The 16,224-nt window shown below is 45.2% G+C and overlaps 1 protein-coding gene across 2 annotated transcripts in view; it reads right to left on the bottom strand.

Moving 5' to 3' along the window:
- The window catches only part of STYXL1 (serine/threonine/tyrosine interacting like 1), a 31,826-nt gene extending 15,603 nt beyond the window's left edge, over positions 1 to 16,223 (bottom strand). The window contains exons 1-3 of one of the 2 annotated variants that reach the window (XM_069757283.1): positions 16,110 to 16,223; positions 743 to 861; positions 540 to 655 (exon numbers count right to left, since the gene is read on the bottom strand). In XM_069757283.1, the coding sequence (XP_069613384.1) occupies positions 540 to 642 (103 nt within the window). In that variant the 5' untranslated portion in view covers positions 643 to 655; positions 743 to 861; positions 16,110 to 16,223. The remainder of the gene's footprint in view (positions 1 to 539; positions 656 to 742; positions 862 to 16,109) is intronic. The other variant, XM_069757282.1, reaches the window with a different exon arrangement.
- Between the last annotated feature and the right edge of the window lies 1 nt (position 16,224).

The following is a 16,224-nucleotide window of genomic DNA, read 5'->3' on the forward strand; positions in this document are numbered from 1 at the left end:
CAGAAGCAGCAACATAGGCAAGTAGAAAGACAATGACCAAATTGTGACAACCTGATGAGTGAATCAGAGCATCTCTAAAAAAGGCAGGTGCGGTGGTGTGTTCCCATCTACAGAGTTCGGTACCTACCAAATGTGGTCCAAGGAATGGCACCCTTGGAAAGGGTTTATGGACATGCAAGGCGCATTGTATATTGCGACTATGGGCCAAATAACAGTGAAAAATCCTACAATGCTGGAGGACAGGAGCTGGTGTTGTATCCAATTTTGCTTGATAAAAGGGATATTTTTAAGCCAAAAACTTGAACCATTTTATTTCCGCATTGAATCGGACTGTAAATGAACAATCTTATACAGCGGATACCCTGGTGGCATTTGTTGCTTTTTGCGGCCTAGCCAAATCTGATGTGTGTTACATACCATGGGGAACAGACAGGACCTATTTGTGCTGCTGACATTTGCTGTAATTAGAAGCTGATATTGGGCAATCGGCCTTATATATGCCATCCGTACGCCTCGCTATGAAGGTTTCCACTACTTACCCAGAAGACATAAATAATTTGGTTCGGCAAGCCTGGAGAATTTAGTAGACTGGTTCAGTATGTTGTAGAGTTCTGTCTCTGTACACAATGCCAACTCAGCCATGTTTCTAGGAAAACTAAAAAGAATAAAGACTTTATTTTTATTCCCACCAAACTCTTAAAACATTAAAAAAAGGAATTGCCCTACATCCAAAACGTATTACCTATCCACAAAAGTGGTGGCAAGAGTGTGATCACTGAAGATCCCATAGCTTAGGGAACACCATTCACGTTCATGGAGCGATGATGCACGCTGCCGCTCCGATTAAAGTAAGCAAATACCCTGCAGAAAAAAAATGGCAATACTGCATGAAAATAATAGAGGGTGCTCAGAAAATGTAATTTCGATAAGAATAATATAAAAGCCGTCCCACCACATCACGGTGACCCTATTCGGAACAGTCCTAACCTCTAATATTAAAACCTTACCATATGTCAAGTGACGCACATGTGGATAAGGGCTGAGAAGGACTCACACCCGGCTAATGGACACCCAGCCATGGGGAACTACATGAATGTAATGTCCAGCTCAAAGAAAGGAGGCGCCACTCTTTTATAAAAAAAAACAAACAAAAACATAAAGAGAGTCCTTCTAAGCCCTTAGCCACATGTGCGTCACTTGACATATGGTAAGGATTTAATACTAGAGGTTAGGACCATCCCGAATAGGGTCACCAAGACGTGGTGGGATGGCTTTTAAGTTATTTTTATCAATATCATGTTAACTGTGAACCCAAATTATTTTCATGCACTATTGCTATTTACTGCAGGGTATTTGCTTATTATGTTTTTATCTTGGGTACTGTCTGTTTAGTTGCCAGTGTGAACAGGCGCCTACACACTGCATTCACAACCAACTTAGATTCAGTTTAACTCTTTTTTTTTTCCGTTTAAAGTACCGTATATGGGACTGACAAATATAAGCAAGGAGTGAACTTTGCCATCCTCATCAATCCCATAGACTTTATGTAGAGCAGTAGTGCGCTGTTGTGAAAGGTAATTCAGTACGACAATGGACATAGAGGTCAGCGCACATACAGTGACCAGGCAATAACCCAAAAAACAAGAACGAGCTCTGAGACGTGGGAACTCTGTTGACCGCAATCCCTAATCCTCTCCAACCACACTAAAGGCAGCCGTGGATTGCGCCTAACGCTCCCTATGCAACTCGGCATGGCCTGAGAAACTAGCTAGCCTGAAGATAGAAAATAAGCCTACCTTGCCTCAGAGAAATACCCCAAAGGAAAAGGCAGCCCCCACATATAATGACTGTGAGTTAAGATGAAAAGACAAACGTAGAGATGAAATAGATTTAGCAAAGTGAGGCCCAACTTTCTGAACAGAGCGAGGATAGGAAAGGTAACTTTGCGGTCAACACAAAACCCTACAAAAACCACGCAAAGGGGACAAAAAGACCCTCCGAACCGAACTAACGGCACGGAGGTACACCCTCTGCGTCCCAGAGCTTCCAGCAAGCAGAAAAAAACAAATTGACAAGCTGGACAGAAAAAAAACAGCAAACAAATAGCAAAGAGGAACTTAGCTATGCAGAGCAGAAGGCCACAGGAACGATCCAGGAGGAAACAGGTCCAATACTAGAACATTGACTGGAGGCCAGGATCAAAGCACTAGGTGGAGTTAAATAGAGCAGCACCTAACGACTTCACCACATCACCTGAGGAAGGAAACTCAGAAGCCGCAGTACCACTTTCCTCCACCAACGGAAGCTCACAGAGAGAACCAGCCGAAGTACCATTTGTGACCACAGGAGGGAGCTCTGCCACAGAATTCACAACAGTACCCCCCCCTTGAGGAGGGGTCACCGAACCCTCACCAGAGCTCCCAGGACGACCAGGATGAGCCATATGAAAGGCACGAACAAGATCGGGAGCATGGACATCAGAAGCAAAGACCCAGGAATTATCTTCCTGAGCATAACCCTTCCACTTAACCAGATACGGGAGTTTCCGCCTTGAAACACGAGAATCCAAAATCTTCTCCACAATATACTCCAACTCCCCCTCCACCAAAACCGGGGCAGGAGGATCAACAGATGGAACCATAGGTGCCACGTATCTCCGCAACAATGACCTATGGAATACGTTATGTATGGAAAAAGAATCTGGAAGGGTCAGACGAAAAGACACAGGATTAAGAACCTCAGAAATCCTATACGGACCAATAAAACGAGGTTTAAACTTAGGAGAGGAAACCTTCATAGGAATATGACGAGAAGATAACCAAACCAAGTCCCCAACCCGAAGTCGGGGACCCACACAGCGTCTGCGATTAGCGAAACGTTGAGCCTTCTCCTGGGACAAAGTCAAATTGTCCACTACATGAGTCCAAATCTGCTGCAACCTGTCCACCACAGTATCCACACCAGGACAGTCCGAAGACTCAACCTGCCCTGAAGAGAAACGAGGATGGAACCCAGAGTTGCAGAAAAACGGTGAAACCAAGGTAGCCAAGCTTGCCCGATTATTAAGGGCGAACTCAGCCAAAGGCAAAAAGGACACCCAGTCATCCTGATCAGCAGAAACAAAGCATCTCAGATATGTTTCCAAGGTCTGATTGGTTCGTTCGGTCTGGCCATTAGTCTGAGGATGGAAAGCCGAGGAAAAAGACAAGTCAATGCCCATCCTACCACAAAAGGCTCGCCAAAACCTCGAAACAAACTGGGAACCTCTGTCAGAAACGATATTCTCTGGAATGCCATGTAAACGAACCACATGCTGGAAAAACAACGGCACCAAATCAGAGGAGGAAGGCAATTTAGACAAGGGTACCAAATGGACCAGCTTAGAGAAGCGATCACAGACCACCCAAATGACTGACATCTTTTGAGAGACGGGAAGATCTGAAATAAAATCCATAGAGATATGTGTCCAAGGCCTCTTCGGGACCAGCAAGGGCAAAAGCAACCCACTGGCACGAGAACAGCAGGGCTTAGCCCGAGCACAAATCCCACAGGACTGCACAAAAGTACGCACATCCCGCGACAGAGATGGCCACCAAAAGGATCTAGCCACTAACTCTCTGGTACCAAAGATTCCAGGATGACCAGCCAACACCGAACAATGAACCTCAGAGATAACTTTATTCGTCCACCTATCAGGGACAAACAGTTTCTCCGCTGGGCAACGATCAGGTTTATTAGCCTGAAATTTTTGCAGCACCCGCCGCAAATCAGGGGAGATGGCAGACACAATTACTTCCTCTTTGAGGATACCCGCCGGCTCAGATACACCCGGAGAGTCGGGCACAAAACTCCTAGACAGAGCATCCGCCTTCACATTTTTAGAGCCCGGAAGGTATGAAATCACAAAGTCAAAACGGGCAAAAAACAACGACCAACAAGCTTGTCTAGGATTCAACCGCTTGGCGGACTCGAGATAAGTCAAGTTCTTATGATCAGTCAAGACCACCACGCGATGCTTAGCTCCTTCAAGCCAATGACGCCACTCCTCGAATGCCCACTTCATGGCCAGCAACTCTCGATTGCCCACATCATAATTTCGCTCAGCAGGCGAAAATTTCCTAGAAAAGAAGGCGCATGGTTTCATCACCGAGCAATCAGAACTTCTCTGCGACAAAACAGCCCCTGCTCCAATCTCAGAAGCATCAACCTCGACCTGGAACGGAAGCGAAACATCTGGTTGACACAACACAGGGGCAGAAGAAAAACGACGCTTCAACTCTTGAAAAGCTTCCACCGAAGCAGAAGACCAATTGACCAAATCAGCACCTTTCTTGGTCAAATCGGTCAATGGTTTAGCAATACTAGAAAAATTGCAGATGAAGCGACGATAAAAATTAGCAAAGCCCAGGAACTTTTGCAGACTTTTCAGAGATGTCGGCTGAGTCCAATTATGGATGGCTTGGACCTTAACAGGGTCCATCTCGATAGTAGAAAGGGAAAAGATGAACCCCAAAAATGAAACCTTCTGAACACCAAAGAGACACTTTGATCCCTTCACAAACAAAGAATTAGCACGCAGGACCTGAATCACCGTTCTGACCTGCTTCACATGAGACTCCCAATCATCCGAGAAGATCAAAATGTCATCCAAGTACACAATCAGGAATTTATCCAGGTACTCTCGGAAGATGTCATGCATAAAGGACTGAAACAGTGATGGAGCATTGGCAAGTCCGAATGGCATTACTAGATACTCAAAATGGCCCTCGGGCGTATTAAATGCAGTTTTCCACTCATCGCCTCGCTTAATACGCACGAGATTATATGCACCACGAAGATCTATCTTGGTGAACCAACTAGCCCCCTTAATCCGAGCAAACAAATCAGATAACAATGGCAAGGGGTACTGAAATTTAACCGTGATCTTATTTAGAAGGTGGTAATCTATACAAGGTCTCAGTGAACCATCCTTCTTGGCTACAAAAAAGAACCCTGCTCCTAATGGCGACGATGACGGGCGAACATGCCCCTTCTCCAAAGACTCCTTCACATAACTCCGCATAGCGGCGTGCTCAGGCACAGATAAATTAAACAGTCGACCTTTTGGGAATTTACTACCAGGAATCAAATCGATAGCACAATCACAATCCCTATGCGGAGGTAGGGTATCGGACTTGGGCTCATCAAATAAATCCCGGTAATCAGACAAGAACTCAGGAACCTCAGAAGGGGTGGATGACAAAATAGTCAGAAATGGGACATCACCATGTACCCCCTGACAACCCCAGCTGGACACAGACATGGATTTCCAATCTAATACTGGATTATGGACTTGTAGCCATGGCAACCCCAACACGACCACATCATGCAGATTATGCAACACCAGAAAGCGAATAACCTCCTGATGTGCAGGAGCCATGCACATGGTCAGCTGGGTCCAGTACTGAGGCTTATTCTTGGCCAAAGGCGTAGCATCAATTCCTCTCAATGGAATAGGACACTGCAAGGGCTCCAAGAAAAACCCACAACGCCTAGCATACTCCAAGTCCATCAAATTCAGAGCAGCGCCTGAGTCCACAAATGCCATGACAGAATACGATGACAAAGAGCAGATCAAGGTAACAGACAGAAGAAACTTTGACTGTACCATACCAATGGTGGCAGACCTAGCGAACCGCTTAGTGCGCTTAGGACAATCAGAGATAGCATGAGTGGAATCACCACAGTAGAAACACAGCCCATTCAGACGTCTGTGTTCTTGCCGTTCAACTCTGGTCAAAGTCCTATCGCACTGCATAGGCTCAGGTCTAAGCTCAGGTAATACCGCCAAATGGTGCACAGATTTACGCTCGCGCAAGCGTCGACCGATCTGAATGGCCAAAGACATAGACTCATTCAGACCAGCAGGCATAGGAAATCCCACCATGACATCCTTAAGGGCTTCAGAGAGACCTTTTCTGAAAATAGCTGCGCGCGCACCTTCATTCCACTGAGTGAGTACGGACCACTTTCTAAATTTCTGACAATATACCTCTATTTCATCCTGACCCTGACACAGAGCCAGCAAATTCTTCTCTGCCTGATCCACAGAATTAGGCTCATCGTACAGCAATCCGAGCGCCAGGAAAAATGCATCGATATTACTTAATGCAGGATCTCCTGACGCAAGAGAAAATGCCCAGTCCTGAGGGTCGCCACGCAAAAAAGAAATAACGATCCTAACTTGTTGAACTGGGTCACCAGAGGGGCGAGGTTTCAAAGCCAGAAATAGTTTACAATTATTTTTGAAACTCAGAAATTTAGTTCTATCTCCAAAAAACAAATCAGGAATAGGAATTCTCGGTTCTAACATAGAATTCTGAACCACAAAGTCTTGAATACTTTGTACTCTTGCCGTGAGCTGATCCACACATGAAGACAGACCTTTAATGTCCATTGCTACACCTGTGTCCTGAACCACCCAAATGTCTAGGGGAAAAAAAAGGCAAAACACAGTGCAAAGAAAAAAAAATGGTCTCAGAACTTCTTTTTTCCCTCTATTGGGAATCATTAGTACTTTGGGCCTCCAGTACTGTTGTGAAAGGTAATTCAGTACCACAATGGACATAGAGGTCAGCGCACATACAGTGACCAGGCAATAACCCAAAAAACAAGAACGAGCTCTGAGACGTGGGAACTCTGTTGACCGCAATCCCTAATCCTCTCCAACACACTAAAGGCAGCCGTGGATTGCGCCTAACGCTCCCTATGCAACTCGGCACGGCCTGAGAAACTAGCTAGCCTGAAGATAGAAAATAAGCCTACCTTGCCTCAGAGAAATACCCCAAAGGAAAAGGCAGCCCCCACATATAATGACTGTGAGTTAAGATGAAAAGACAAACGTAGAGATGAAATAGATTTAGCAAAGTGAGGCCCAACTTTCTGAACAGAGCGAGGATAGGAAAGGTAACTTTGCGGTCAACACAAAACCCTACAAAAACCACGCAAAGGGGGCAAAAAGACCCTCCAAACCGAACTAACGGCACGGAGGTACACCCTCTGCGTCCCAGAGCTTCCAGCAAGCAGAAAAAAACAAATTGACAAGCTGGACAGAAAAAAACAGCAAACAAATAGCAAAGAGGAACTTAGCTATGCAGAGCAGCAGGCCACCAGAACGATCCAGGAGGAAACAGGTCCAATACTAGAACATTGACTGGAGGCCAGGATCAAAGCACTAGGTGGAGTTAAATAGAGCAGCACCTAACGACTTCACCACATCACCTGAGGAAGGAAACTCAAAAGCCGCAGTACCACTTTCCTCCACCAACGGAAGCTCACAGAGAGAACCAGCCGAAGTACCACTTGTGACCACAGGAGGGAGCTCTGCCACAGAATTCACAACAGTGCGCGTACCTGATTGCCACTCCATTCCAACGGGAGACACAGGACCCTGTTCTTGTGATTGGTGGTGGTGTATATGCAAAAAAAGCATGGGGTTGATGATTGTTGGTACACAAGCCATTTGTTAAGTCTCCATATCTGCCATACACAGAAAACTGTCACTGGCAAGACATTTTATAATGCAATACACAAGTACTGCAATGTCTTATAAAATGACTCAAATTCTGCAACCATTTTAAAGGGAATCAGCAGGCTTTTGCTATTTAATCTGAGGACAGCATGAGGTTGGGGTTAAAACACTGAATTCAAGGATGTGTCACTTGTCAGGCTATCTGCTTACATTGAAGGCTTTATAACCTGGTGATTATCATTGCCTGGACTACAGCAGTGTATGTATCCTAGTCTGGCTCCGCCCCTTCTGTGATAAGCAGCTCAATGTCTATAGACAATCTACATGCAGAGGCTGGTGTGGGTGGGGTTAGCTGTGGTGTGGGTGGGGTTAGCTGTGGTGTGGGTAGGGTTAGCTGTCTCAGCTCTGCTGCATTGATAAATTTAAAAACTCTGATTGTGACAAAATGGCAGCACCCAATAATCCAAGTGATACCTCATTAGATTCAGCTTCTCTTTGCCTACATCAGGCTGCTCTCAGATGAGGTAGCAAAAGCCTGCTGACAGATCCCCTTTAATGCTTATTATAATATTACCATGATGGGTGTAAAAAAAAACCCATAATGCCAAAATGTCTGTTATTTTTTCATCCCACTTCCAGATAAACAAAGCTGAACAAAAGTCATATATATCCCTAGTGAAGACGTCAGCTCATCACTTTTATCAGGTTTCACATGGAAGACATTGGACCTTTGTTGGATTTCTTTAATAAAATGGTTAAGGAGGGCTGTTCTCGAGGTGTTTTTATTGCTATGTCTTTCTTTCAGCATCAGTGATGGAGGTGTCTAAAAGACAATTTTAAGCTAAACCCACAAATTACTTAAATACAAAATTTTAATTTTTAAAACAAACTGCAAAGAAAGTTGTATGAAACACTTGTGTGATCAAAATGCTGATTGCACCCCTAGATGAATTTCTTGAGGGGGTGTAGTTTACAAAATGGGGTACATGGGTTTTCACTATTCTCTGAAAATGCCTTTTCTTTGACCGGGTCCGAAAGAATAGGTTTTAAAAATTATATTTTCTTGAAAATTGGAAAACAAATTGCTGCTAAACTGATAAGCTCTCTCCACTGTCCTGAAAAAATATAAATAGCCTTGATGCCAAGAAATGCAGCCAACATAATGCAGCCATTTGGTAACTGTTACTAGTGTTTGGAATATCTCACAAGCGCAGGAAACAGAATTTTAGAAATTGCCAATTTTTCCAAAATATTTAATTTTTTGTTTCATTATTACAAATAGACATAAAAGGAATCTACCAAAATGTACCAATAACAAAGTACAAAGTGTCACAAAATAATCTCAGAATCACTTGGATACATAAAATTGTATCATAAAATGAATTTTAAATACAAGGATGTGTCATTAAAGGGGTTGTCTGTTATGATCTAGTGGCCTAGGAGCAGCATGTGACGTACTCTGGAGAAGGTGGTACCTGTACTGACCGCAGACCCTGAACTTAGCAGCGCCACTAGAAATAGCCGTGGGATGTACCTAACACTCCCTAGACACCTCGACACAGCCTAAGGACTAACTTCCCCTAAAGATAGAAATGGAAAACTATCTTGCCTCAGAGAAAATCCCCAAAGGATAGACAGCCCCCCACAAATATTGACTGTGAGAGGAGAGGGAAATGACAAATGCAGACTGAAATCAGGATTAGCAAAGGAGGCCTTACTAGATAAAAAGAAAGAATAGGACAGAGAACTATGCGGTCAGTATTAAAACACTAGAAAATATCCACCACAGAAAATACAAAACCCCACATCTGACTAAAGACATGGAGGGTATATCTGCATCTCCAGAGATACCGCTTGGCTGCAAAAAATCCTTTCACAGACAAGCTGGACAAGACAAAACATGAAAATGCACTGAACTATAAGGCCCACAGCATGTGGACAGCAGAAACAAAGCCAGGACTTATCTTTGTTGAAAAGCACAGCAAACAGGAGAGACCAGAAAGGGATGTGAATCCTCCAAAAACAATGGACAACTGGCACTGACTAAAGGATCAAGCAGGACTAAATAGCTGAGTCCAAATTGCAAAAAGTGAACACACCTGATAAATGCTGCGATCCACATACAGCAGCACTACCACTCATAACCACCGGAGGGAGCCCAAGAGCAGAATTCACAACAGTACCCCCCCTTGAGGAGGGGTCACCGAACCCTCACCAGAGCCCCCAGGCCGATCAGGACGAGCCAAATGAAAGGCACGAACCAAATCGTCAGCATGAACATCGGAGGCAACAACCCAAGAATTATCCTCCTGGCCATAACCCTTCCATTTGACCAGATACTGAAGCTTCCGCCTCGAAAAACGAGAATCCAAAATCTTCTCAACCACATACTCCAACTCCCCATCAATCAACACCGGAGCCGGAGGATCAACAGAGGGAACAACGGGCACCATATACTTCCGCAACAAAGATCTATGGAAAACATTATGGATGGAAAAAGAGGCTGGAAGGGCCAAACGAAATGACACTGGATTGATAATCTCAGAAATCCTATAAGGACCAATAAACCGAGGCTTGAACTTAGGGGAAGAAACCTTCATAGGAACATGACGGGAAAACAACCAGACCAAATCCCCAACCCGAAGCCGGGAACCAACACACCGATGACGGTTAGCAAAACGCTGAACCTCTTCCTGAGACAACACCAAATTGTCCACCCCATGAGCCCAAATCTGCTGCAGCCTGTCAACCACAGAATCCACACCAGGACAATCAGAAGGCTCAACCTGCCCTGAAGAAAAACGAGGATGAAAACCAAAATTACAAAAAAAAAGGCGAAACCAAGGTAGCAGAACTAGCCCGATTATTAAGGGCAAACTCGGCCAATGGCAAGAAAGCCACCCAATCATCCCGATCAGCAGACACAAAGCATCTCAAATAAGTTTCCAAAGTCTGATTAGTTCGCTTGGTTTGGCCATTTGTCTGAGAATGAAATGCGGAAGCAAAAGACAAATCAATGCCCAGCCTAGCACAAAAGGCCCGCCAAAACCTAGAAACAAACTGGGAACCTCTATCGGACACAATATTCTCCGGAATGCCATGCAAACGAACCACATGCTGAAAAAACAACAGAACCAAATCAGAAGAGGAAGGCAATTTAGGCAAAGGTACCAAATGAACCATCTTAGAAAACCGGTCACAAACCAGCCAGATAACAGACATCCTCTGGGAAACCGGAAGCTCTGAAATAAAATCCATAGAAATATGCGTCCAAGGTCTCTCAGGGACCGGCAAAGGCAGAAGCAACCCACTAGCGCGGGAACAGCAAGGCTTATCCCGTGCACAAATCCCACAGGACTGCACAAAAGAACGCACATCCCGCGACAAAGAAGGCCACCAAAAGGACCTACCAACCAAATCTCTGGTACCAAAAATCCCAGGATGGCCAGCCAACACAGAACAATGAACCTCAGAAATCACTTTACTAGTCCATCTATCAGGAACAAACAGTTTCCCCACTGGACAGCGGTCAGGTTTATTAGCCTGAAATTCCTGAAGAACCCGTCGTAAATCAGGGGAGATGGCAGAAAGAATCACCCCTTCCTTCAGAATGCCGACCGGCTCAAGAACCCCAGGGGAATCAGGAAAAAAACTCCTAGAGAGGGCATCCGCCTTAACATTCTTAGTACCAGGAATGTACGAGACCACAAAATCAAAACGGGAGAAAAACAGGGACTATCGAGCCTGTCTAGGATTCAGCCGTTTGGCAGACTCGAGGTAAATCAGATTCTTATGATCGGTCAGGACCACAATACGGTGCTTGGCCCCCTCAAGCCAATGTCGCCACTCCTCAAATGCCCACTTCATAGCCAACAACTCCCGATTGCCGACATCATAATTGCGTTCCGCAGGCGAAAACTTCCGAGAAAAGAAGGCACACTGTTTCATCAAGGAACCATCAGAATTCCTCTGAGACAAAACGGCCCCTGCCCCAATCTCAGACGCGTCAACCTCAACCTGAAATGGAAGAGAAACATCCGGCTGACGCAACACAGGGGCAGAAGTAAATCGGCGTTTAAGCTCCTGAAAGGCAGAAACAGCCGCGCAGGACCAATTCATCACATCAGCGCCTTTCTTCGTCAAATCGGTCAGAGGTTTAACCACACTGGAGAAGTTGGCAATGAAACGACGATAAAAATTAGCAAAGCCCAAGAATTTCTAAAGGCTCTTCACAGATGTGGGCTGAATCCAATCATGAATGGCCTGAACCTTAACCGGATCCATTTCTATAGATGAGGGAGAAAAAATGAAGCCCAAAAAAGAAACCTTCTGCACTCCAAAGAGGCACTTTGACCCCTTCACAAATAAAGCATTATTACGGAGGATCTGAAATACCATCCTGACCTGTTTCACATGAGACTCCCAATCATCGGAAAAAATCAAAACATCATCCAAATATACAACCATAAATTTATCAAGATAACTCCGAAAGATATCATGCATGAAGGATTGGAACACAGATGGGGCATTAGAGAGTCCGAATGGCATCACAAGGCATTCAAAATGGCCTTCGGGCGTATTAAATGCAGTTTTCCATTCGTCACCCTGCTTAATACGAATAAGATTATATGCCCCTCGAAGGTCAATCTTAGTAAACCAGCTAGCCCCCTTAATCCTAGCAAACAAATCAGTAAGCAAAGGCAAAGGGTATTGAAACTTGACCGTGATCTTATTCAAGAGGCGATAATCAATACAGGGTCTCAAGGAGCCATCCTTCTTGGCAACAAAAAAAACCTGCTCCCAATGGTGAAGAAGATGGCCGAATATGCCCCTTCTCCAAAGACTCCTTAATATAGCTCCGCATGGCGGCATGTTCTGGCACAGACAGGTTGAAAAGTCGGCCCTTAGGGAACTTACAACCTGGAATTAAGTCAATAGCACAATCACAGTCCCTATGTGGTGGAAGGGAACTGGATTTAGGCTCATCGAATACATCCTGGAAATCTGACAAACTCAGGAATTTCAGAAGAGGGGGAAGAGGAAATTGACATCAAAGGAACGTGACCATGAACCCCCTGACAACCCCAACTAGTCACAGACATAGATCTCCAATCTAACACCGGATTATGTACCTGTAACCATGGAAAACCCAGCACAATATCATCATGCAAATTATGCAACACCAGAAAATGACAATCTTCCTGATGGGCTGGCGCCATGCGCATGGTCAGCTGTGTCCAAAACTGAGGTTTATTTATAGCCAACAGTGTAGCATCAATGCCCCTTAAAGGAATAGGGTTCTGCAAAGGCTGCAAGGGGAAACCACAATGTCTGGCAAATTCTAAGTCCATTAAGTTCAAAGCGGCGCCTGAATCCACAAATGCCATGACAGAAAATGATGATAATGAGCAGATCAAGGTCACAGATAACAGAAATTTAGGTTGTATAGTACTGATGGCAACAGAACTAGCGATTCTCTTTGTACGCTTAGTGCAATCAGAAATAACATGAGCAGAATCGCCGCAGTAAAAACACAACCTATTCTAACGCCTGAATCCTTGACGTTCAGCTCTAGACAAAATCCTATCACACTGCATAGGCTCAGGGCTCCGCTCAGAGGACAACGCCACAGTGTGCACAACTCTGCGCTCGCGCAAGCGCCAATCAATCTGAATGGCCAGAGACATAGAATCACTCAGACCAGCAGGCGTGGGGAACCCCACCATAACATCTTTAATGGATTCAGAAAGACCCTTTCTGAAAATTGCCGCCAAGGCATCCTCATTCCATTTAGTCAGTACAGACCATTTTCTAAATTTCTGGCAATACGATTCTGCCGCTTCTTGACCCTGACACAGGGCCAACAAGATCTTCTCAGCTTGATCCACAGAATTAGGCTCATCATACAATAACCCCAATGCTTGAAAGAAAGAATCAACATTAAGCAAAGCAGGATTGCCAGTTTCCAGGGAAAATGCCCAATCCTGTGAGTCACCACGCAGCAGGGATATGATGATTTTAACCTGCTGAATGGGATCACCAGAGGACCGGGGTCTCAATGCAAAAAACAGTTTACAGTTATTTTTGAAACTCAAAAATTTGGATCTGTCACCAAATAATAAATCAGGAGTGGGAATCTTAGGTTCTAAGGCAGGAGTCTGAACAATATAATCTGAAATTCCCTGTACCCTAGCAGCAAGCTGATCCACACGAGAAACTAACTCCTGAACATTCATGTTATTACTAGGTTCCGCAGCTACACAGAGATTAAGAGGGAGGAAAAGACAAAACAGGCTAAGGAAAAAAATGGCTCAAAACCTTTCCTCCCTTCTTCTGAGATGCAATTAACTCATTGTTGGCCAGTTGTACTGTTATGATCTGGTGGCCTAGGAGCAGCATGTGACGTACTCTGGAGAAGGTGGTACCTGTACTGACCGCAGACCCTGAACTTAGCAGCGCCACTAGAAAAAGCCGTGGGATGTACCTAACACTCCCTAGACACCTCGACACAGCCTAAGGGCTAACTTCCCCTAAAGATAGAAACAGAAAACTATCTTGCCTCAGAGAAAATTCCCAAAGGATAGACAAATATTGACTGTGAGAGGAGAGGGAAATGACAAACGCAGACTGAAATCAGGATTTAGCAAAGGAGGCCTTACTAGCTAAAAAGAAAGAATAGGACAGAGAACTATGCGGTCAGTATTAAAACACTAGAAAATATCCACCACAGAAAATACAAAACCCCACATCTGACTAAAGACATGGAGGGTATATCTGCATCTCCAGAGACACAGCTTGGCTGCAAAAAATCCTTTCACAGACAAGCTGGACAAGACAAAACATGAAAATGCACTGAACTATAAGGCCCACAGCATGTGGACAGCAGAAACAAAGCCAGAACTTATCTTTGTTGAAAAGCACAGCAAACAGGAGAGACCAGAAAGGGATGTGAATCCTCCAAAAACAATGGACAACTGGCACTGACTAAAGGATAAAGCAAGACTAAATAGCTGAGTCCAAATTGCAAAAAGTGAACACACCTGATAAATGCTGCGATCCACAGACAGCAGCACTACCACTCATAACCACCGGAGGGAGCCCAAGAGCAGAATTCACAACAGTTGTCCTACTAAATACATGGATCACTTCTCCAAAGATAGGCGAGAAATATATGACTGGTGGGACCCCCAAAGATTATGAGAACGGGGATCCCAAAGGCCTTGAAAGGAACCAGTCAGCTGACACATGCTGCCCAATCCGTGGACAGCATTTATCAGGCACGGGCTGTATGAACTAAGCCAGGTATGATTGACTCGGAAATGCTGCGGTACTACTTTACTAGCTGCTGGGTAACGCTGTACACTAGTCACATCCCCAGGGGCTTCTCCCCATCCGCTGCCTTGGAGTGACAGGTCTCTCTATACACCCTCATGTAGGCAGAGACCGGTCACCCCAGGGCAGGGGAGAGGCCACTGGGGATCCGCCTGTCTGACTAGTGTACAGTGCGGCTCAGTCCCGGACCCCATCAGTGGGCACTGCACAAGTGCATGAGCTCGGACAATCATTCTGCTGCACATGCATCTTCTTTTACAACATATGAATGCTATGATGCAACATACAAAAGGTTTTACTTCCAAAACTGTACAATAAGTCCTCAACCAAGTTCTTTCTGATGGTAAAGAGGCTCTATGCTATGGACAATCCCTACTTGTTAGTAGGGCACCTTGACAATAAGCAGATTACTACGCTTCTTCCTGGCAGTGTTCCATGCAATGCAGTCACATTAGAGGTTAGAGGGAATCTGTCAGCATGATTTTATCATGTAATCTGAGAGCAGCACGATGTAGGAGAGGAGACCCTGATTCCAGTGATGTGCCAATTGTTCGCTGTAGTTTCAATGAAGTTAGTGTTTTATCAGCAGATTATCAATTCCTGACTTGGTGTCACGTGCAAAGCAGTCCAGCTAATCGGTGTAACCCCGCCCCCACCTCTGATTGTACATTGCAAGCTGCCAATCAGGGGCGTGGGCGGGGTTATACACAGCTGAGAATTCTGAACACTGCTATATCTCCAGAGAGGACAGGAATTCTAGCAAAACTACAGCAAGTAGCCCAGTAAGTGACACACTGAAATCAGGGTCTCTGCTCCTACACCTGCTGTCGGATTCACTTTAAAAGGTTTGTCCACGACTGATACATTGATGATCTACCCTCCGGAAAGAGACGCGCATTCTAGAGGGGGGTGGGGGGGTGCTGGACCCCCACTGCCCTGAGATTAATCACTTATTATAAGGACATCCTGGCTAACCTCTTTAACCCTTCTCTGACATCCACCATACAGATCAGCACCTGTCAGCAGCAGGCTCAGTAGCAGATAAACCCATTTGGCGTCACGTTGTCTAAGTCCGACCTATCAAAATCTAGATTTATTTACAATGTACGGTAAACCTCAGTGGCGAACACCGCTCATCAGGCCATCCTGACAGTCCGGTGGCTCAGATCGCGCAATCCTCCCGACCATACAGCACTCACTGGTGGGACCCGCAGAGGGCAGACCCCGCCACAATGTCCGGCACACCTGATAGTCGCACAGTACTTACGCTCACAGGCTACACTACAGCTGCCATCCTTCAGCCCTCATCACAGCAATGGCCAAACTTGTTGCTATGGACGCCCGACACGTTGCTATGGGAGGAGTAGCAGCGGCAACCCTGC

Source organism: Ranitomeya imitator, chromosome 3 (genome assembly GCF_032444005.1).
Source record: "Ranitomeya imitator isolate aRanImi1 chromosome 3, aRanImi1.pri, whole genome shotgun sequence".
Classification (NCBI taxonomy): domain Eukaryota; kingdom Metazoa; phylum Chordata; class Amphibia; order Anura; family Dendrobatidae; genus Ranitomeya; species Ranitomeya imitator.